Source organism: Sceloporus undulatus, chromosome 1, assembly GCF_019175285.1.
Source record: "Sceloporus undulatus isolate JIND9_A2432 ecotype Alabama chromosome 1, SceUnd_v1.1, whole genome shotgun sequence".
Classification (NCBI taxonomy): Eukaryota; Metazoa; Chordata; class Lepidosauria; order Squamata; family Phrynosomatidae; genus Sceloporus; species Sceloporus undulatus.
Genome location: NC_056522.1, coordinates 145,699,544 through 145,723,771, shown reverse-complemented (window position 1 = coordinate 145,723,771; position 24,228 = coordinate 145,699,544). Strand labels below are relative to the sequence as shown.

The following is a 24,228-nucleotide window of genomic DNA, read 5'->3' as shown; positions in this document are numbered from 1 at the left end:
TGGATAAAGAATCCATGGGTATGGAGGGCTGACTGTAGTGATTACTTTGCCCCAAAAATAGTAGGTGAGGAGAAAATTAGTAATCTGACACCGAAATGAGGCCAAGGTCAGGGTAAATCAGACATCTGAGGTTAGGACATTGCCCAACCAGGGTATCGTAGCAGGTAAGGTCCTCTCCCCTGTCACCACATACCCATTTAAGTCGAGAGCAGGTTTTGGGGCCAAAATTACTGATTTTGAAATGACCCATGGATAAGTCCAGGATAAAACTTAGGATCATGAAGCAAAGGAAAACAGTGCAAAACAACTTAACAAAATTCCAGTAGACATAACTGTTTGTGTTCACACTAAAGGTTGGATGGATGAGAGAATAGAGCGGGCCATTGCTTCCACTACAGGTTATGCTCTTGCCTTTCACCAGGGGATGGTTCCTCTTTAAATAGGAATTAAAATACAACACATACTTTGGCCCATGGATAAGTCAGTTTAGATTTTTTGGGTCAATTTTTTAACAAAAAAAAATTCTAGACTTATACATGAGTATATACAGTAAGAGGGACACATAGGAGAACCTCCCCAGCAGCTTCCAGTACTTGGTCTGGTATATGTAGGGAGAGGTGCTCCCTCAAGTATTAGGGTTCTTCATTCTCCTTAATGCTGGGTATTTCATATGTTAGTTGTGGCTCAACTGCCAAAAATGCTGACTGTTACAGTACTGTGTTGGGTTCTCGGGGTAGTATATTTTATGGGAAATGTTATCAATAGAGAGCTGTTTCTTTGGAATTTATTTATTTATTTTTGTGCCATATATTTGTGTGCCTTTCTTAGTCCTTAATTCCTTCTTGTTATCTTGAAGGTATGAAATTCTCAAAGAAAATATTTCAGTCATCGGTAGCATTTCGGGGGAGTGGGAATAATTTTTGAAAGACTATCTAGCCTAACAGATTCTTGGAAGAAACTTTATTTCAGCATTACTGCTGCACTAGTTCTATTGCTGTCTTTGAGATTTAAATGGAAGCTAGAGTAAAGCAAATCACATCAAAAAGAATTCTCTCCTGGTACTGCGACTAAGTTATCACTAAATTGAAATGTACAACATATATATAGATTGAAATAGCAGTTGCCTTTCAATCTGTAGTGAAATAGCCGTTTCATAAAGCTTCTTTGAGAAGATATCAGTACCTTTAAAAGCAGAAACTCCAGATTTTTGTTGTCACTTCTGTTTTATCTCAGCAACTATGTGTAACAGTTTTTTTAATGATGCCAAGTTAAGGTTGGAAGGACATAGAACTGGGAGCCTGGCCCAGTTCTGGTTTTTATTATGTTGCTGGTGTGCCTAAAATGTTTATACACACTGGATAAGTTAGACCCAAGTAAATGTCACAATTGAGATCTGTGATGTGCAGCGTAGAGTGTATTTTTAAAACTCATCACTTTGCACTATGTAGTAATTCCAGAACAGAAAAATTCGTTATACCTTACTTCCAGCTAATTGTTAGTATGGTTCAAGATTTCATTGAATGTTAATGGAGTGGAAAGCCAGTTTGGTCATGGCAGGATCATCACTGTTGAGACACCTAAGGCAATCACTGTTGATGAAGTCACAGCTTCAGGTTGTGCATCAAGGTCTGGAATGGTTCATTGGGCAAGCAGCAAAAATGTCAAACCACAAGTGCTATGGTCTCTTGTGTAAGTGATTTGACACAATAGGGTCTTGGCCATGAAGTAAAGCTGGTTTTGGATATATTTCTAGTTTCTTATATTTGTTAAGTCTTAAATATGCAGTTTACCAGACAAATTACCTTCCTAATTCTACTGTTTTCCTTATATTTATTAAGTCTTTGATATAGAGTGTATTGGGCAAATTACCTTCTTAATTCTATAGTTATCCTGTCTGTCTCGGTTTATCAATTTCTTCTTCCTCCTCCACTTCTCATCCTTCTTAGCACGTTACATTCACAATTTAAAGCTTTCAGCGAAATACAAAGTAGTTTCATGTACACTTATTGATATTAATTTGATATCAATTTCAGATATTTCAGTGAAGACTTTAGTGCTGTGTTTTATCATGATGCTAAAAAAATCACACAGTACTTGAAACACTTACAATAGAAATAATTTGTACCAGCAGCTTGTCAGTCACTGTCTTGTGTTCCCCTGTGTATAAAGATAGTAGTATGTTAGTGACACATTAAAACTGCTTGTTTTGTTCATCTAGATAACTGGCATTGTGGAGTTTGACCTTTCATGCAAAGATGGCAGGTCTTGTGTCTCAGAGTTTGGTGACATATGTGGAAGAAGAAAATGTTCCTGCTTTGAAAGCTCTTCTTGAGAAATGCAAAGATGTAGATGAGCGGAATGAGGTAATCTAAATCACCAGTAATTTTTCTGAAAATCTTACATAACTAATAATAATAATAATAATAATAATAATAATAATAATAATAATCAGTAGGTACCTCTTTGTACTATAATGTTGGAATGAAATATAGTATAGTTTTTCTTACTTAGCCAAGAATATTGATCTTAGATTCTAAGATCATATAATAAAATAATATGGTCATTTTTAAATGGTTGCCAGTTGAAAGTCACACAAATACAGTACCTATTCATGGTAGACCTTTACTTGAGCTGATAGACTGTACTTGTAGTAATGTATTAAAGTTACAAGCCATGACTATCTTGGTTTGCTCCTCCTACGAATCTTGTTTATTTGTTTATATATTTATAACATTGCTTGTCTACTGTTACTTGCATACTCAATGAAACTTCAGTTTCCCAACATTATACTCCCAACATAAAATAAAAAAATATACACACAAAATAATCGCTACATATATGATCTCTTCCCCAACTCAAAACCTTTCACTCGAAACTATATTAAACTTCCAAAACACCATCCAAGTTATATTTCTATTGTAAGCCCATTACTAATTCCCAGGAAGTTTTGTATAAGATTTCTGTCTTAGCTATTTAAAAAAAACACAATAAAGAACTACTACTTCATTTGGTTTAACAGTGTAGTTAGGTATAAATGTGTTTTCCTGTTTGGGGAATATTCCTTTTGTTTTGAGGAGGAGTTCGATTTTGTTTTGTACTATAAGGTATTATGTTAAGAATGTACAACATTAATATAGAAGGAACTTGACTTTTAGTAAATTTGAAAAAAATCATATTGCCTTGTACTCATTGTCTAAAATCAGCTGATTGCTTGTTTATATGAAAAAGTAATCACAGACTGAATGCTAGGTTTATATGTATGCTCAGTTAAATGTTGAGTGGAAGAATACCAAGTGATGTATGGGCATTTTCCAGGAATGTAGTATTTGTGAAGATATTATTTTACACATACACACACACACACCAAACCTCATGTTTCTGGAAGGAATTTGACTGTGATACAGCAAAAAATGTTTCCTTAAGATCAAGGAAGTGTATTAAGGAAGTATGCATTTTTCCAGTGCAGTATAGTTGAAGAACAAGAAATAGATGAGGGAAACATATTTGTTCAATAGTAATGAGTAATACAGTACTAAAGATAATCTCTTTTCCTTGTAATAATATTTTCACCATTCTAAAGATGTTTTTAGGAGATGTATTACAATGATTACTGCTGTAAAACTCTACATGCTGTCTGTTCTGTGCTGTATGAAATCATACAATGATCAGCTTTCTTGGAAAGGACTCATCATAAAACCTGATAATATTCTATTAGTGTTTTACAGCCCATGTACCTTTTTCATATGATTGCAGAATGGCCAGACTCCATTAATGCTAGCTGCTGAGCAAGGCAATTTAGAAATTGTCCAAGAATTGATAAAGAAAGGTGCCAATTGCAACTTGGAAGATGCAGTAAGTACTGTACTGAGAGAAGAATCTGGTCTTATGCTATGTCTTTATCCCTCCTGCACACACTGATCAATGCAAACAGTTCTCTTGCTGCTGATCTTTTCCATTCCCCCAAACAGTGTATAACCTGTACAAAGAACTCTGAACACCACAAAAGACCTAGAATTATATTGTATATGTCATTTTGCTCTACTTATTTGCTAATAATGTAGTGCCCTGTGGTATTAGATAGACTGTGCTGTTTTAAATATTCATTCCTACAGGAGATTTAGTCAGTTTCCTCCCAATGCAAAATCATCTTTAAAAACTGCAGTTTTTGAAGAGTTTGAAGAAAAGAAATAGTGGAGGCCTTCCAGCATCCAGGCATGCCCCCTACCTGATGTTGCTGGGGGTAGTTGAGAAAGGAGTATGGTCCCTGCTACTTGTGTCCTGATAGCTGGTTTACAACAATGCAGATGACATTATTGTGGGATGACTATCAGGAAAAAACACACCCTACAACAGTGTTCCTTGTTCAACTGCCCCCCTGACCTCTCCCCAGCCACAACGTGACAGGAAATAGGTGAGCCTGGGCTGGTGGGGCAGGAGTAGTCTTCAAGTCTGCTTGAGAAATTGGCGACAAGGGGGACTGAGAATGTAGCTTAACAAGGTTTCTCTTTGTTATTTTTGGACACTTTTTCGGAGACTCCTTTTTAATGTTGTTTTCCTCAAGTCTTCAAATATTCTTTCCATCCCCAGTGTAAAATCTGTCAATCATTGTTTTTAAAAGGCCTTATCCCTTAGTATTAAAACTGTTTTTACTGTAATCATATATTGGATTGCGTTTTCTTCTTTTTTTAATATTCTTTCCCCATTTTTAGGATAACTGGACAGCTCTCATCTCAGCTGCTAAAGAGGGGCATGTTGCCATTGTGTCAGAGCTACTTGGTTGCAATGTGAACATGGAACATCGAGACATGGTATGATATCTCTGGGGCTTTCAAAATACTGCAGGCTTTTTGTCTAGAAGAAGAAACACACAATGAACTGTGTATTTGTAAAAAAAAATGAATTAGTTTTTGGTTTTGGGGGGGGGGTTCCTCACAATTGTGAGCATTCAGCCTTAGTAGATCCATCAAAAGTTGAATCCTCTTGGGAAGCTTTGTGAAAGCTCTTTTTGTTTTGGAGACTCTGGAATTTTCCCTTTGGGATTTTTTTTATTTATTTATTGGAGGAGCATTTTGCAGAGATGTTTCGAACTTTGTGCTTCAAAATGATCACATTAAGGTCTTATACAAAGTGGGTAGGGAAGCTTTCCTACTGGTTTTTGATTGCCATGTCTGATGTCAGATTTAATTCTTGTATACAATTTTTTTTGTTTTATGTAGAGACTTAGATTCAACTATTTATAATTAATTAATTAATTAATTAATAATGAATTAATGTTGGCTTTCTGAGCAATGTTGCATAGTATTTTATTTAAATATTCTAAGTAAATGTTAAAATTGTCTTAAATGATAATCTCCCATGTTAGGGTGGATGGACAGCTCTTATGTGGGCTTGCTACAAAGGCCGTACTGAAGTAGCAGAGCTGCTTCTTGAAAAAGGAGCAAACCCAAACACCACTGGACTGGTAAGCTGTTCTCCTCGCCCACCCACCCCCCCTGCCCACCCCTTTTTTTGTAGAGGACAACAAGAGAAGAATTTTGCACTTCAGAGTAATTGATATTGATTGTCTTTTTTGGATAACTGTTGATAAAAGACAGAATGGCTTTTAGCATGTTATTTTTGTATAAGATTATTGTTTCTGTATGGAGGACTTCTAAAACACAGTAAAGCTTTAAAATTCTATGGTTGTTAAGGATATTGTTACAGTGATATATAAGTTAAACATGAAAACTCTGAGCATTCTTGGTCATGCACATGTATCTGTATACATTAAGTGACCTAGGATTGGGATGCTCATCCCCAGCCACATTAAAAGATTCATACCTACTTGTTATATATTCTTCTTATATGTATGGTATATGTATGTTATTTTTTCTTGGCTTAAAATAAAATAAAATAAAATAAAAAAGATTTCATCCAGCTACTTTTGTGATGCCTAAATTAGCATCATATCACAAGTAAGTGTATATTCTTCTTTGATATAGACTGTTAGGTTTATAACATGTAATATGTAAATGGGCATATTGATTTGCTTCTGCTGAAGAATCCTCCTTCCACCAGTGTTATCACTATAAAATTTTAAAGCTTCTGTTATTCAGGTTTGTATACTATTACATTGTAGAAATTCTATAATTTTCCTTTATTGTAAATTCACACAGAAAATAAGATACAGTACCCTGATTCTTATATTTTGTAAGTACATTCTGACTTTGTAAGTACTGCCCTACTTAAATGAGTTAGTTGTAACTGAAAGAGAAAGATCAAAGAGCTAACATGATTCTGTGCTTGTTTTATAGTCTTACATGTTCTGTAGTATTCTTGATTAATTAATGATGGGGAAAAATTGAATGTACTTGTATAATTTTGAAATCTTATTTAAGCAATATAGTGTCTATCCAATAATCTGGGCAGCAGGACGTGGCCACTCTCGTATAGTACAACTTCTCCTTCAGTATGGAGCGAAAGTCAACTGCTCTGACAAAGTAAGTTGAAAACCATTTCCTTTAAGTTACACACTTACCTCACCTTAGGAAGCTAAAATTATAAAACTAATTATAAAGTTAAGAGTTTTAGTGTTGTTAATTTATGATGATGTTTTTAAAAAGCGCATACTAAAAATACCTTGGCTGAAATCCTCTGTGCACTTGCCTAGCAGCAAATGCTTTGAATATAGTGAGACTGACATATGAATGCAGATGCATAGTACTGTGCTGTATGTTTCCATCATTGTCCCATTGTTAATATTTATGAATTGGATTTTTTTTAGTTTTACCATAGCAGAGAGATTGTTGTGCTAAACATACTTTAGAATATATTTTAATATGGAGGCCATTTCAGAACATTTTCTTTGAACCTTCATTCAGTAGTCTTTCATTATTGAAATACTATTGTGCTGCTCAGACTTTTTGCCATAGGGCCGCTGGAAGTGGGAAACCTAGTACTTGCTAGATATGTTCAGCTACAAGCCCTATAATCTATTCTTAACTAGGCTGGTTGGGTCTGATAAGTATAGGCCTGGTGCTGTTCATGTTCTGTTAAAAAAAATTGTTTTATGTCACTGTGTCATTTTGCTAATTTTTTTTTAAAGTAACGTATGAAAGCAAATAACTTTCATGGGTTATATATTGCTAGGCCCTGTTTTAGGCTAGTATGTCCATTATTGCTGGAGTGACAGTATTGATTTAAATAAATTATTAAGTTATCCAAAGGACTGACAAGTGCTCACCTGTCGGAATGTTGCATTATCTTCCATGACTTTATCCACATGTGATTATTGAATTACCAGTAATTTTGTATCCTCTGAGTGTTTGTGTGTTTTGCAGCTTTACCCTACCTATATTTTGTACTACTTTTACATTGGCCAGTCTCTGTATACAGCTTTGCATATGGTCAGCTTGCTGACTTAACTTCATTTTCAGTTTTATTTGCCTTCTGAAATGATCTCGCATTATGCTGAAATATTGCTTCCTCTTAAAATTCTGCTCCCATTAGCAGAAACTTCTTCTTCCCTGCCAAAACAAATGTTTTGTGTATGTTGTGGGTATGTAGATTTGACATCTATCACTGCAGCAGGAATTCAGTTTTTAAAATGAAGCCAGAATGTGTCTAATATGTAAAATATACATTCTTTGTCTAGTACGGTACTACACCATTGATCTGGGCAGCAAGAAAGGGTCACCTGGAATGTGTGAAGTATTTGCTGCATATGGGAGCAGATGTTGATCAAGAAGGAGCTGTGAGTATTTTAACATGTGATATAGTTATTTCTGAATATTTTTCTAATATAAAACAGTGAATAGACTCAAATAAGGATGATCATGGTAACCCTATGTCATTTCCTTCAGATGTCATCTAATTAACCTCCATTCCTTCAGCTCTGCTCAAAAACCAGTGTCTTTTGGCCCTTCCTTTCCTTGGACATTCTATCCTAGCTTTTCTACAAGAAATTTTACCTGAGTTCTTTTATTTGTCTACAAATAGAGTATTACAAATTACAGTATTTTATGCTGTAATATGATGTGTTGTACATCTGTATTTGCCTGTGATCCGCTTTGATCTCCCAGGAAATGCGGTATAAAAATAAAGATTTATTATTATATATTATTATTACATCCTTGACCCCCGCCCCCCGGCCCTATGTTACTCGTTTTAGATTCTAAGTCTGAGAGTTGGAACTCTCTTATTTATATTGGTTGTTAGTTACTCTGCTGCTTGTTTGCCTGAAGAGCAGACTAAGGGGCAAAACAGATGGATGGAAGGGGCGGTTTGAAGCTGACCCTTCCAAAGATTAATTGGGTCCATGGCAACCACATGCTGCAGCCCCAATCCGCTTTGAAGCCGCCCAAAAAATAAGTGGTAAAGATCCACTGCTTTTTGGGTGGCAGAAAAGCAACCTTTTCCCATCCTGCCATGGCCTCATGGCGGCTTCACAACATTCTGGTGACGTGCGATGTGTAAATGCTACGCTGAGCTGCCAGAGTGTCATGAAGCTACCACTTCTGGGCAGTCGGGTGGCTTTAAGACATCTTGGCGGGGAGGCATGGCATTTAAATGCCAATGCTCCAAGCTGCCAGGAAGTTGGCTTTTAGCTGGTCTATTCCAGCTCTAAATATGCTTTCAGCTAGGCTCAGAGATATTGTTGAATCATACAATGGAATAATTAGTTATTTAATATCAAGATCTTGGTGTTTTCATATGCTCTGGTGCTCTGTTGCTGAAATTTAATTTAAACAAAGGAAATGTCTGAGTGAAGCTACACATGGCTGGCTATAATGTGTTACTGAGTGGAAATCAATTTGTACAAATAATGCCAAATTTGTTAACAAGGAATATGGTTCTACTGTCTTCTGCTAAGTTTCAATAAACTCCTGTAGTGGAGCGGAGGGGAACCTGTGGCTGTACAGGTGGTGTTCAGCTCCAATCAGCTGCAGTCATCATAGTCAGTAATCTAAGCTATATACAAAGGGATCTTGTAGTACTTTGAAGCTAACTGTGTAAATAAATTGTAGCATAAGCTATGTAGACTTAGGTCTACTTCCTCAGATGCATGGAGTGAATTGTGTCCAGGAAGGACGTTTATAATCAGACTATATGAATAGCCATAGAAATGCAAAACGTGCGGGTATGGTGATGAGGTGACAAATTCAGTTTTAATTATGGTCATTGTGGTACTTTTGCATACTGATCCTTTTGCATACTGATATTCCAGACTGATATGGCTATGTCTTTGTAGTCTGGGAGGTTACATATTCCTGCTTCTGTTGTAGAAAATGACAGAAAACAACAACAAGCCTTAAAATGGCTTCTCAGGGGCTTGACAGATGCTGCCCCTGAACAGGCTGGGTTGGGTACACATCAGCCACACGCCACCCCCCCCCGGTGCAAATAACAGGCACCATAAGGGCTGCAGTGCAGCCTTATGACACCCGTCGTGCACAGCCCCGTGTAAGCACTGAGCACAAGTGATGTCATCATTGCATGCCCCATCTGTACAGGAGCGCACCAAGATGGCGCCCAGGGCTCACAATAGGGTTGCTGAGCATGTAAACCCTAGTTCAGGGCCGGCCAGCACAAAGTGCCGGTCTATCCGGCACTTAAATCTTTTGATTTAAAAGCAATATGGAATGTAGTACAGTAATATGTTTGAAGTACTGTTTGTACTCGACTATAAATTGACCTCATGTAAATTCAAGGGTAGGGTTTGGGGCCAAAATTATGAATTATGACCCGTGGATAAGTCGAAGGTAAAACTTGGAGGCTCTTTCAGTGTATGTATGTGTGCTTGCAGCAACGGAGACTCTAATTGAGGCTTTTTGCTTCAGTGTTTCAGCTTTTGTTTCATCCTTCATTCCCCAGACAGTGGGTGGGAGAGGGACTCTTGTTTGTTTGTTTGTTTAAAAGCAATCAGTCACCCAGAACTCTTTCTGCTTGGCACAAGAGAGAAGTAAACTGCTCTGCCAACTGCATGGAGAAATCTGAAAGAGCTGCTATCACATTACCATACTAACCTGTAATTAAGTCAACCTGCGATTTTGGGGTCAATTTTTGGGTATAAATTTCTCAACTTATAGATGAGTATATATGGTAGTTTGCAAATAATACTCTTTCCTTCTGTGTGTTTCTTTTTTTTTTTTTCCTGCCCTAGAATTCTATGACTGCACTTATTGTGGCAGTAAAAGGTGGCTTTACAGATTCAGTAAAAGAGATTCTGAAAAGAAATCCAAATGTAAACTTAACAGATAAAGATGGAAACACAGCTTTGACGATTGCTGCAAAGGAGGGACACACAGAAATAGTACAGGACCTTTTAGATGCAGGGACATATGTGAATATTCCGGATAGGGTAAGTACATTTGTTTATAAAGGATACATGCACTCACATTTTCCCCTTTATACCTAATGCATTATAGAAAGCTATTTTTGAAATACTTTAAATGTATATTTTGGTTGAAAAATGGGCAACATCTGAATGTGTGTGTCTTCTCTTCTAACTGCAGAGTGGAGATACTGTTCTGATTGGGGCTGTCAGAGGTGGACATGTTGAAATTGTGAGAGCTCTGCTTCATAAGTATGCAGATATTGACATTAGAGGTCAGGTAAGTAATTCTGTGTTCATTTCTGAAAACACCACACACCAATTTCCATTATCACTGTACAAGCAGGGGTTGGAGTAACATTTCACTGGGCTGGTATCAACAATAGTGCCCACTTTGGGAATGAATCGGATCAGTTTTGTCTGCATTGGTAAAATAGTGTGAGTTCCTTGTGAGTTAGGTTATAAAAGATCCCTGACTGTTTGAAACAGCTCTGTTGGACACCTCTTTACAGAGGCAGTGGTGCCAGGATTTTTTTTCCTGTCTGCATTGCCACAGAGTAGGCGTTCAGAAATGTTCTAGGCTACATTTGGTTATTCACAATTTTTTCACATTCATGCAGGTCTTGCACCCCTAACCCCTGCAAATGTGGAGGGCCAACTGTATAGGTTAAATAGAAGCAGTGTCTTAATCTGACACTGAAATGCTAATCAAAAATGTTGTGCATTTGTTTGTAGGATAATAAAACTGCTTTATATTGGGCTGTTGAAAAAGGAAATGCTACAATGGTAAGAGATATCCTGCAGTGCAATCCAGACACTGAAATATGTACAAAGGTAAATATATAATTAATTACTTATCTCCTAAAAATTGCAAGATGCATGATTTGTGTTTTAAATAATGTTGTCCCCTCCTTAATGTTATCTAAATTTTAGTTTAGAATTCCTTTTCAGTACTAAAAATTTCCTTAGAAAAGAATGGTTAGAATGCCAGGGAAGGCTAAGCATCCCTAATCCTGAAATCCAAAAACTTCTAAAGCCTGAGACTTTTTACTGTCAGCTGCCTGCTTCTGCCTTTCAGTTGCTGGCTGCGACACTCCTTCTCATTCTGTACAACCTCATGTCTTACGCACAACACAAGTAGCAAACAAATGAAACACAAGAGATGCAAGGAAATGACAGATGGTATGGATTTGTGCTGTGCACTATGCTTGGATTCCTGCCATTTCACAGATCCTCAATCTCTCTTCAGCTGTGCGTCTCTCGCATCTCTCTCCAGCCTCGCAAATACAATATGTACCACAGCACTTGTATTATGTGTTTTGTATTTGCAAATCCAGGTATTCCAAAAATACAGAATACTTCTGGTCCAAACCATTTCAGATAAGGGATAATCAACCCTCAACTTTGTATTATAATAACTTAGCAACTGGTTCCTATAACTTTCCTTAAAATATTCTTCTGCTTTCTTCTGTAACATTTATTGTTCCTAGATATAGGCCATCACAATTGAGTAAACAGAAATATGAAATACAAAGCAAAAATAAAAACACAAATTAGTATAACATATCATTTATCACCATCAAACATCCATACCTGATAAACTAAATACAATTTATAATAAAGCTTTCCTAAAATATTAATTTACTATATTCAGTTGAAAAACATTTAAAATAGAGACAACATGGATTCACACTTCAAAACAAAAACAATTTTCCTGATAAAAAGATCTCATATACAGATAGGATCTTTATTTTGTGTTAAACAGTACTAGTCATTAAACCATTAAGAGCATTAATACAAATTACGTGAATCAATCTGAAATGCATGAAAGCATCATAGAAATAATCACTGCTCCTTAGTGTACCCAAATGTGGACTATCATAGTATTTATGCATTTCTGTGTGTTTATACAAAAGTAAGTCTCACTTTGTTCACTGCGACTTACTCCATAATGTGTTTGTTAATGAAATGTGTTAAGGGGTAAGGACAGCGTGCAGACTTGTCACTGTAGTTCTTCAAGTTATCTTGTTCCTGTGCAGTAACCAAATGTGTGAGGCACAAAGACCATGAAGAAGAACTGGAGTTTATTATCTGATATTGAGTATCTGCTTTAGAGACAGCCTCTGAAGTTACCAAATCTGATCAAAGTGAAATAGAAATGTCAGATGTAGTGAAAATCATTACTGACATCAACTTTTAAAATAGAATTGCATATTTTTGTCACCAAATATGAGAACACAAAATGTATTGTTGCTCAGAGTCTGTCTAATCCTGAAGCATTCACATACTATCTTTCTGCTTTTGCTCTTAGGATGGAGAAACACCACTTATAAAGGCTACCAAGATGAGAAACATTGAAATAGTTGAGCTTCTGCTTGACAAAGGAGCAAAGGTTTCTGCTGTAGATAAGGTACGCTCTTATTGATAGCTGCTGGTTATGTACTGTATGGGATCAAATTGAAAGGAATTTGCTGGATTACCTTTTGAATAACTAAACTGTTTGTAGTAAACTATTTTGATTTATGTCCTTTAACATTATGATGATTGTTACAGAAAGGAGATACTCCACTTCATATTGCTATTCGTGGAAGAAGCCGCAGGCTTGCAGAACTGCTTTTAAGAAATCCCAAAGATGGCAGGCTGCTTTACAGGCCCAATAAAGCTGGGGAGACACCTTACAACATTGACTGTAGCCACCAGAAAAGTATTTTAACTCAGATATTTGGTGCTAGTAAGTATTAGACATTTTTTTAAAAATGCACTAACTTCAGATGTTTTCAGGAGTGTGTTACATTTAATGAGGAAAAGGTTAAATTGGATAAAGTTTGAACGCACACATATACATTTCAGATTGAAAATGAGAATTCTCTAGATGGTGCAGAGGAGAAATCCATGTCACATGGGTTATTCCAGCTCAGGAAACAGGAGTCATTAGCTGTCTTTCTATACACTATTTACTCCCTTGTCTCTCAGTTTTTATTTTCCTGTCTTTCCAGCCAGAAGCTTTTAGAGTCTCTTTCTCTCAATTTTTTCCCCACACTCAATCTGTTCATTTCACTTGACTTTGACTCTTCTGCTCTCTCCTCTACTCTTACCTATTTTTTTTTTAAAAAACTTCCCCTTTCCCCCACTTACAATGGATTCAGCTGTGGCAGATTTAAACAAACTGAGAAAAAAGCAAATGGATTCACTTGTGGAGTCTATAACCTGAGGATGGATGATCTGCAGCATCCAAACTTGATAAAGTCATGCAACACCTCATTTTGATTAAAAATTCATCTATGTTAAAGGAAGACTGTGGCTGAATTTAGATGGCCTGCTAAACTGGCTTAGTAAAACAGGGATGCATATAGTGTTCTATTGAACTTGCATACTGAATCCACACAGCTTCTCTTGTACAGCCAGCAAGAAATATTTGGAAGCCTTTATTGCCATTTCTAGTTAACCACATGAACTGTGGTTAAGATTTATAGCTAATGGTGTTGTGATTTGAGTGGTGGCCTGCAACTCTGGAGATCAGAGTTCGGTTCCCTGCTCAGCCATGAAGCCAGTGGGTGGGTGACTTTGGGCAAATCACACACTCTCAGCCCCAGAAAACACTGTGATAGATAGATTCACCTTAAGGTTGCCATGTCAGAAATGAGTTGAAGGCACACACAACAAAGCTTTCAGCAAGCTGGTTTTGAAAAAACACTGTTTGAAGCTGACCTATTTGAAACTAAGCAAGGTTAGTCTTAACCATAGTTTATTGACTCAGATAACACAACAAATCACAGTGAATTACAAGCTGAAATGAAAGCTTCTGAATGCTTTCAGCCCTACGGAAGGGGGGGGAAGACAAAATGAAGATTTGGGTGGAATCTAAGCATGTTTACATCTTCACAAAAAAAAAAACAACCCTGAGATAGTAGGAATAGTCTTACATTATTCTTTGTTAAATCTTTCTGTATTTTTTTTTAAACTATCTTCTTTGTGATACTACAGTTTATGAACTACCTTACATGCATCAGCAGGAATGAGTAAATTTGTTGATGGGTGCTTTAAATGCTGTATGTTATTGAAATGGTCATTGTCAAGTGGGCTCATAAAAGGGTTCCTGGTAGAAATATACCTGGACTGGAAGCAAAGGAGGAATTATTGAATAACAGATTGTACATAGCATATATTGGCAGTTACTAAAGCAATTAAAAAGATTCAATAAAATCTATATGGAAAAGAATTTTTGAGGATAAGGGTATAGAATCATAGAATCATAGAGTTGGAAGAGACCACTAGGGCCATCCAGTCCAACCCCCTGCCATGCAGGAAATCCAAATCAAAGCATCCCTGACAGATGGCCATCCAGCCTCTGTTTAAAGACCTCCAAGGAAGGAGACTCTATGTGGATGCTGTGCTTTTGTTTTGGGGTAGCATGGAAGAAGAAAGTAAAGATGTTGATAAATACATTTGCCTATATATTATAGAAGATAGGGAATATAAAAAGATTTAGTTAAGTTATTTCAGATTACTTTCAGCAAACTGTGCCATGATTTGATATCATTAGATGAACAGCAGACTATATAGCTATGTAACAAATGTATTACATGAAGCTTGTTTGATGTTACAGGACATTTATCTCCAACTGAATCTGATGGTGATATGTTGGGCTATGATCTTTACAGCAGTGCACTAGCAGATATTCTTAGCGAACCAACTATGCAACCACCCATCTGTGTTGGACTTTATGCCCAGTGGGGAAGTGGGAAATCATTTTTGCTCAAGAAACTTGAAGGTAAAATTTAGTCAAATATTTATTGTTATCTCTCTTTAATTAATAAAGCACTATATTGCCTGATTCCACATACCTCTTTATTTTGTAGCTCTTTATGTCATGCCACATGTGAGGGTTGATAGCTACCAGTTTAGGGGGGTGAAAAATGCTGCTTGGAGTGCTGACCTCTTCAGCCAGCAGAGAAGGAGGCATCCTGCACCACACAGGCAAGGCAAGGGATCACATATTTTAACAAAATATTTCCTGTTGGATCCCTGGCTCCCCAGTTTTTTCACCCTGCCTTGCCCAGGGAAGGTCATATATTTCGCTCCTCCGTCTTTTTCTTGGCTACTTTTCTTCCCCCCTTTTCCTCTGCTTCTTAAAAAATCTAACCCTCACTTTGTTATCTGTCTTCAATAATAATATTTTTTTCCTATTTCTTAGACTTCTTTACTTCCCCCTCCCTTGCGTCCCTCCTTCTTTCATGCTGCATGTTCTTTTTGGTTGGGGTTGGGGTTGGGGAAAGCTAAAACCAAATCTAAAGGCAGCTCCATTGGTTGGAGTGCCTCAGCCCTCAAACATGTCCAAACAGTGAGACACAGTGCTCTTACCTACCTCTTAGAATCATAGAATCCTAGAGTTGGAAGAGACCACAAGGGCCATCCAGTCCAATCCCCTGCCATGCAGGAACTCTCAATCAAAGCATCCTCGACAGATGGCCACCCAGCCTCTGTTTAAAGACCTCCAGGGAAGGAGACTCCACTACACTCCGAGGGAGTGTGTTCCACTGTTGAACAGCACTTACTGTCAGGAAGTTCCTCCTAATGTTGAGGTGGAATCTCTTTTCCTTTAGCTTGCATCCATTGTTCTGTTCTCTGGAGCATCAGAAAGCTTGTTCCCTCCTCAATATGACATCCCTTCAAATATTTAAACAGGGCTATCATATCACCTCTTAACCTTCTTTTCTCCAGGCTAAACATCCCCAGCTCCCTAAATTGTTCCTCATAGGGCATGGTTTCCAGACCCTTCACCATTTTAGTTGCCCTCCTTTGGACAAATGGGGCCTGATCAAAGCAGAATAGAGTGGCACTATTACTTCCCTTGATCTAGACACTATACTTCTATTGATACAGCCTAAAATTGCATTGGCCTTTTTAGCTGCCACATCACCCTGTTGACTCTTGTACAACTTGTGGTCTACTTGGACGCCTAGATCCCTTTCATATGTAGTCTCGTTCAGGCAGGTGTCCCCCATCCTATATATGTGCATTTCATTTTTCTGCCCTAAGTGCAGTACCTTACATTTTTCTGTGTTGAATATCACTTTGTTAGCTTTGGCCAGCTTTCCAGTTTATTCAGGTCATTTTGAATTTTTATCCTAACTTCTGGGGTATTAGCTACTCCTCCTGATTTGGTGGTATCTGCAAATTTGATAAATGTTAATTCTTTACTTAGTTCCTTCTCCTTAAAGAGGTTACAGCTGCTGAATTCACTTCAACATCCCAGTTAGCCGAGCCTGAATGTAGTTCAGCCTCTGCTAGCATTGATGATCAGATGGGGCTATGGAAATAGAGGAGGGAGTTTTACATGCCCTAGCTACCTCTCCTCAACCGCTCAAGATGACCACTGGCTCCCAAGTAGAGTCACCCAGACAGTAGCAAAACCTGAACAGCTATATCAGATAGGTACAAAATCCAAGCAGTCATTTCAGAAATGTTATCCACATACCCGCTCTTAATGTGGTGGCTGTTTTGGGAGTTAACCAGGTGACAGGTAATTTTAACAAAGAAACCAAATACTTCCAGTTCCTATATCTCTGCCTAGGCCTTTTTTCCCCATCAAGTTGCAGTGACTTACCTCCATGGTTGCTAATGAGGTTGAGCCAGCTTGCCCCAGTAGCCGTACTGCAGCTAAATGACCTAGAATTCTCTCCCCCACCCTCTCCACTTCCATTATTGCCCTGCCCCTCCAGTCCCTCCAAGGAAGCATGTCAAGGATAGGGCTGACATTTTATCACGTAAAGAAGTAAATTCAAGCTCATTTCTCATATGAGGAATGCCCTCCTGCCCTCCTTTCTCATCAGTCTTTCCCTAGAGATGCTGATGTAGACTTCACTTCATTCAACTTCTCTCAGAGGCCTGTCTGAAACAGAGGAAGGGAATTACTTCACTTCAGGGAACAGAAAAACATATCCAGAGAGAGATTTCTGTCAAAATGATTTTATTCTTGTTTTATCTAAAGGAGTAGCAGCACTGGTTTTACAAGACCCCCAACCTGATTCTTCACCATCTTTAGCCACAGACCGCTCCAGCCAATATCTTCTATGTCAAAAAAGCTATAAAAAGACAAGATGGAGCAGTCTCATTCTTTTTGTCCCTTCTGCTCATTCTTCCATTCTAGAGATGTCAGGTCTTTTAAACCGGCCTGATCAAGGCCCCAGTTTCATTTTTATTCCTAAGGAGCCCCAAACAGGCTCTCTTGTCCCCATGGAACCCCTCCCCTAGAAATAAACCATCCTTGTGACTACTCTCCTCCCAAGGTAGGAGGCAGGCTTTCTTGTGTCACACAAGAATGGTTTCTCTCCACCTATGATCACTGGATATAAAGGGCAGTTAGGGCCAAAATACACTGCAGAAATAATCCAGTTTGAGACCACTTTAACTGCCCTGGCTTGATGCTAGGGAATTCTGGGTGCTGTAGTCTTGTGAGATATGTAGCCTTCTCTATTAGAGAGTTTTGCTGCTACAGTAAACTGCAATCCCCAGGATTCCCTAGCATTGAGCCAGGGCAGTTAAAGTGCCTTGTTGGCCTTGGTGATCCGGGAACCTTTATCACTTCGAATTCTGCCCAACTACCCCAGTCAATGCTCCATTCTACACCCAGACTCAGGTGACTTCACCTAGTCATCTGGCAACTGAACTGAGGTCTTATTTCAGGGCAGGCTGAGAAGGTGGTAAACATGATCCTGGCTTCCAGGCAAGAGTCTACCCTCAGGATATATGAGACCACCTAGAAAACCTTTCTCAGATGGACTTGGAAAAAATATTGCCAAGCACAGCAGCTGTTAGAGAGATTTTAGATCTCCTACAAACAGGCCTCAATCTGTGTCTTAAACCCAACACCTTATGACACCAAGCTTTTACTAGGCAAAAACTGTTTCAACCAATCCACAGGTGAAGAGATTTTTTAAAGAGGGCTTCTCTATTTAATTGTTTCCCATCTTGGGATCTCTACAAGGTACTAAAAGCTGTCTTGAAGCCTCCATTCGAATTGCTAAAGACAGTCCCACTCTGAATTCTGCTCATAAACGTACTCTTCCTTGTGACAATCACCTCAGACCAGAGGGTATCATACGTAGCTGCTCTTTCTGTGGACTTCACTTGTTTCAAATTTTACACACATTCCATCTCTCTCTGGCTTGATCCTGGCTTTCAACCTAAAATAAATTCTCCATTCCATAACTCACAGCTGTTGTCTTACCATCCTTCTGCCTTCATCTGGACCACTTTCTAGAAAAGCAGTGACATATACTGGATATCAGGTGGTCTCTGCAATTGTACTTCAAGAGCACCAGACCATTTTGGAGACTGGAAACATTTTTTGCCTCCTTTTTACCCATCTCCCTAGGAAGGAAGGTCTCTACTCTTAACTCAGTAAATCAAAGCTTGTATTTTTCTGGCCTGTGAATCCCTTGGTCTTTCCAAACCACAAAATGTGAGAGCACATTCTACCAGGTCAGCATTCCCGTCAGCAGCTTTCTCAGTGCTCCCCTGGAAGAAATTTATAGAGCAGTGGCTTGGGTGACTGTAGGCTAGACAAATTTGTCTAAACGAGTGCATGGGGATATATATAGTTTTTATGTGTGATGGGACTGCCAGTGAGGCTTTGTGAGCCTTGAGGTTGGGGATTGGTGAGCCATGCGTGGTCCTTGGACCATACAGTTCCCACTCTGAAAGTAAATAATATCTGTCAAAGCACCTACATTCTGAAAAGGAGTAGATTAACAGCCTTTGGGATTTTTGTGGATTGAATTTCTTTCTCATTTTTTTAGATGAAATGAAGACTTTTGCTGGACAGCAGATTGAACCTTTGTTCCAGTTTTCCTGGCTAATTGTATTCCTTACATTTTTATTCTGTGGAGGCGTTGGCATATTGCTTGCATTCACTGTAGATGCAAAACTTGGAATAGCAGTTTCTCTGAGTTTACTGGCACTGCTTTATGTATTCTTTAGTAAGTCTTGTTCCATGTTAGACTGAATTAAAACCATACTATGTATTCAGAAGCAGACTGAAAAGTTGTATTAAAAATAATTAAAAAATAAAATAAATAAAATGTAGTTTAATTAAATTATGAAAGATAGCAGATGGAGTTCATGGGAATTCATGTTGGGAAGGCACCTTTAGCCAGTTCACCATGTGCTACCCCAAACCTTGCTCCAGAAGTTTGAGGGATCATTTGGAATGGCATAATCAATTGTGCTGGGAGAAAGAGGAATCTCTAAAACTTGCCCCACCCCTGTAACTGATCATGAATTGAACTCTGCTCCTGGGAGGTCTAGGTTGCCCCTCTAGATTTTACACATAACTGAATGCATTAAAATAGTTAAAACATTTATAAAAATAAATTTTAGATATTTGTTAATCTGGATTCAGTTTTGTTTTTACTTCATGTAAGATTTGTGTTCCATTAATTCTGAATAGATGTGCCCTTTGACTCAATTCTACATTTTATGAGAATCAAAATTGAGTTTTATGGGCACTGAATTTTAACAGCTATCCAGGATGTTAAAACTCTATAGAGTTCAACACCCGGAGTAGCTCCTGTAAAATTCAGTTAGGGTTCACTGCCCCAAGCAATGAAACCATTGACTGTCTCTGATTCTGAATGTTCGAGAACATTTTTGAGAACATTTCCAAAAACTGGAATACACCAGCGCTAAAGTTTACATGTTTCCAAATAGCCCCCAAAAGAATTGGTTTCCCTATAATAGAATAATAGTTTAGGGTATTACTGTTACTTTTTAAAGAGGAAAAGTTATAAATGCTAACAAAAATAGTTTGCTGTGTATTGGGTATGCATTTTGCTTTTTCCATCTGCACACTTGCCATCCATAGATTGGAGCATCTGCAGATGGCCCTGCCCCATTTTCCTCAACGACGCTGCATTCACGCAGGTGCTCTAATGTGTTTCCGCACATGTCAAGCTGCCATTGAAAACGATGGGACTAGACGTCCTGTGAAATTTGGCATCTGTGTGGGGGTCCTGAATGGAACTGTCCAATATAAGAAGGGCCAACTATATATACAACATATAGGAATTAGGGATTTGACTGTTTCCATAATGCTTTATCCAGAAAGATAAAGGAAGCTAAATGAAAATAGGTGATGATTTTTGTGTATAACAATGGTACAAGTTATATAATGTTTTGGTTTCCTTTTTTAAAAATCTGTTATAATTGCTATTAACATTTAGACAATTGTAAAATATTTTATTCTAGCTGTGATATACTTTGGTAGCCGAAGAGAAGGAGAGAACTGGAACTGGGCATGGGTACTGAGTACAAGGTTGGCCAGGCATATTGGCTACATGGAGTTGCTGCTTAAACTCATGTTTGTGAACCCACCTGAGCTGCCTGAACAAACTACAAAAGCCTTACCTGTCAGGTTAGAGCAACCTAAGACATTGTTCTTTTGTTGTAAATCATGTTAAAGCTTTTTTAAAAGTCTGATGCTGCAAAACACTTATCTCCAACTTAATTTGATGATGATGGTGTGATCTTTTTACTAGTATGCTAGTTTTTGTTCATATAGTGCTGTCTATGCTGTTGCTCATCTGGGTGGGATTGTACTCTCAGTAAGTATTCTACTCTCTTTTACTTGGTGCTGAGCTCAAAATCACCTGCATATGTAAGCAGTACCATTTTTAATCCTCTGTAAATCCATCTCTATCTGAATTTGTTTATTTATCACAAATTATAAATTTGTTGATGTTTAGGGAAATTATCCTATAATAAATTATACAGAGGAAACTTATTGGCATCACAGTGACAAACTCCCCTGTAATCATATACAATATAGTGACCTAGTGGTACTTGCAAAGAAATAGACTTTCCTAAGAGTGCTAGGAAAATATCTACCAAAGATACACTTTTAAATATAGCTGTCAGTGCTCTACTGAATTTGCTCTAAGGTTTTCGTCTTGGATGGAGATGCTGCATTACCTTTTCACTGACTTAAGACTCCTGATTATTACTCAGTTGGAATAATCCCTGCATTGTATTTTTGAAAGTTTATAGAATTAAGTGTTAAATACAAAGGGATAGCAAAAACAATTGTGAACTGAAAAAATACTACATTAATATCAGCTCAGCAGTTTGAAGATGTAGACCACAATTGTAGGGAAAGCATATTCCCAGCAGTCAGTAATTGTCTAATGCTCTTAAATATTTGTCTTCAGATTTTTGTTTACCGATTACAATAGACTGTCCAGTGTAGGTGGAGAAACTTCAATGGCTGAGATGATTGCCACACTTTCAGATGCCTGTGAAAGGGAATTTGGTTTCTTAGCAACACGGCTTTTTCGAGTGTTCAAGACTGAAGATACTCAAGGTATTTCTTAACTGAGCTGCTCTTTCTCTCCCACCTTGACAACCATTTCATTACTAAAAGTGGGAAACTAGCCTTTTTTAAAGGATGAAGTCCTGTGGGACTCAAAGTTTACTAACATCCAGGTACCAGAGTATGTTCACTTTGATCCAGTGGTCTACTAAACCAGTGCTCACTCCATTTTTCTGTAGATGCTCATAAATTAATTGGATTGGTTTACTTGCTTCTGTTATATTCCTGTGAACAGAAGGCAATTACTCTGCAGTTATCTGTTTTGAAAGAGAAATGTGATTGATCTTTCATTTGTTCTGTATTGCATTCCATATATAGTTTTGGAGAATCATTGTAATAGTTAGAGTAATTACTTTCTTTAAAATTAGTATTTTTCAGATACAACTTGACATGTTTAGTTGTCTTAAAGACTTAAACCAGGGGTAGGCAACCTGCAGCCCGGCGAGGCCTTGGGACCGGCCCCAGCCCGGTCCTGCCGCCGATTGCTGCCGGAGCCTTTGGCCTTTCACGTGAGGACGTGGGCCTTTGGCCTATCAGGAGGAGGCAGGCAAAGGGGGGGCAAGTGTCTATAGAAGCCTCAGAAACATGCATTTATATTAACATTTTTTAAAAAATCAGCAAATTTTTTCACGTGTCCTCCATTTTTTTAAAAAAAGTGTCTTCCATTTGAAAATGTCCTACATTTGTCCTGGTTTATTTATTTATTTATTTATTTAAAAATTATTTAATTATTTATTTTTTGGCTTCGGCCCCCCAGTTGTCTGAGGGACAGTAACCCGGCCCCCGGCTCAAAAAGGTTGCCTACCCCTGACTTAAACCATATTGTTGAACTTCCAATTTCATCACCGTTTTATCTGAGGTTATTAAATTTGGTACTTATACTTGAGTTTCATATTGAAAGTAGAAATGTAGTTACCAATTGCTTGTTTACTTCCCAGGTAAAAAGAAATGGAAGAAAACTTGTTGTTTGCCATCCTTCGTTATCTTCCTCTTCATTCTGAGCTGCATTGTGGCTGGGATTACACTCATAGCTTATTTTAAAGTGAATCCTGAAAACATGACAGTGAATGCTATTCTGATATCATTTTTATGTGTTGTGGGCTTGGGCTTCATATTGAACTGTCGTACATGGTGGCGTGTGATGGACTCGGTCTTGAATTCACAGAGAAAACGGCTTCATAATGCTGCCTCCAAGCTACATAAGCTGAAGAGTGAAGGGTTTATGAAAGTAAGATACATTGTTATAATAAATATAATGGCAATTTTGAGTTGGATAATGGATGTTTGGTGTTTTTAAAGGGTGATGAGTCATGAGGAAAAAAAGAATGTTTTTGTCTTGCATTCCAGTAATGCATACTAGATTTCCACTAAACCTAAAGAATGTATTTTAATTAGAATTACTCAAGTATTCTAAGTAAAGGGGGGATGCTACATATGTCTTTTAAATGAGATGAATTTTGGAATGTCTTCTCTCAGTATTGGTTGGTGAAAATAGTGCAATTTTAAGAAGATTGTTGATCTTGCTAGGTTCTTAAATGTGAAGTGGAGCTGATGGCAAAGATGGCCAAAACCATTGATAGCTTTACTCAGAACCAGACCAGACTTGTAGTGATTATTGATGGATTGGATGCATGTGAACAAGACAAAGTTTTACAGATGCTTGACACTGTAAGTACCATAATTTTACCTTTCTGACATTTTGAATTGTTCTGAGATCAAAGTGTATAGGCATTATATTTGTTTTATGTGGAACAATTTGGCTTCAGTGCAAAATTGTGACTAATGGAATAAATTAGTTTAGTTACTTAAGATTCATTGTTTTCATTCAATGAACTTACAGTCTGAGTTGGTGCATGTTCATTTATAATATTCCTGAGTTCCGAGAGTGTCTTCTAAAGTAAAACAAGCCTAGAACTGTAATCTATTATTCGTAATCAATTTCTTTTGAAGACTTAACATGAATTGTTGTTTGATGAAAATGCATATAATTTGTTGAGCAAGTAAACTTTAAGTTGAAAATTAATACATTATTTTTCCCCTTTTGTGATATAACGATAAAGAGAGAAGAGCTAAAACCCAAAGAGTTCTTTACATTAGTGCTGTTCAAAATGGTGGTTTGTGGACTAGTGTCCATCCACAAGTTGTTGAATATCACTCCAGGGTGAATTTTGAGGGGGGGGGGGAGTAGCTGTAATAAATGGGAACAAACATAATGCCAGTTCTTGGCACATTAGAGAGGGAAAGTGTGCTAGTCCCCACCTTCAGATGGCTTTAGAAGTACAGATTTACATAAAAGGGAGGTCCTTTTAAAGGGGCTGTGCCTGTAGATATTCTGCCAGCCAGAAATCTGCTGCAAGGAGTAGTTATTTTCTACTCCCTGCAGCAGATTTCTCTCACTCTCCTCTCTCTTCCTGTGTCACTTCCCAAATCATTCTGGAAGGCCTCCTTATATTCAGGAGCAGTATCGTGAGGCTACAGTGGAAGCAGAAAAGTGCAAAAGCTCAGTTTTGCAAGCAGTGCTGTGGATCCAACTAGTCTATGTTGACTA

At 37.8% G+C, this 24,228-nt stretch overlaps 1 protein-coding gene across 5 annotated transcripts in view; it reads left to right on the top strand.

The window, feature by feature from the left end:
• Window positions 1-24,228, top strand: part of KIDINS220 (kinase D interacting substrate 220) — a 64,235-nt gene that overhangs the window by 8,463 nt on the left and 31,544 nt on the right. For all 5 annotated transcript variants that reach the window (XM_042463496.1, XM_042463488.1, XM_042463480.1 and 2 more), the window contains exons 2-18: window positions 2,219-2,363; window positions 3,754-3,852; window positions 4,710-4,808; window positions 5,363-5,461; window positions 6,378-6,479; window positions 7,634-7,732; window positions 10,142-10,339; window positions 10,494-10,592; window positions 11,048-11,146; window positions 12,624-12,722; window positions 12,866-13,043; window positions 14,919-15,083; window positions 19,114-19,293; window positions 20,561-20,726; window positions 21,520-21,671; window positions 22,619-22,908; window positions 23,208-23,348. In XM_042463496.1, coding sequence (XP_042319430.1) covers window positions 2,256-2,363; window positions 3,754-3,852; window positions 4,710-4,808; window positions 5,363-5,461; window positions 6,378-6,479; window positions 7,634-7,732; window positions 10,142-10,339; window positions 10,494-10,592; window positions 11,048-11,146; window positions 12,624-12,722; window positions 12,866-13,043; window positions 14,919-15,083; window positions 19,114-19,293; window positions 20,561-20,726; window positions 21,520-21,671; window positions 22,619-22,908; window positions 23,208-23,348 — 2,373 coding nt within the window. In that variant the 5' untranslated portion in view covers window positions 2,219-2,255. The remainder of the gene's footprint in view (window positions 1-2,218; window positions 2,364-3,753; window positions 3,853-4,709; window positions 4,809-5,362; window positions 5,462-6,377; window positions 6,480-7,633; window positions 7,733-10,141; window positions 10,340-10,493; window positions 10,593-11,047; window positions 11,147-12,623; window positions 12,723-12,865; window positions 13,044-14,918; window positions 15,084-19,113; window positions 19,294-20,560; window positions 20,727-21,519; window positions 21,672-22,618; window positions 22,909-23,207; window positions 23,349-24,228) is intronic.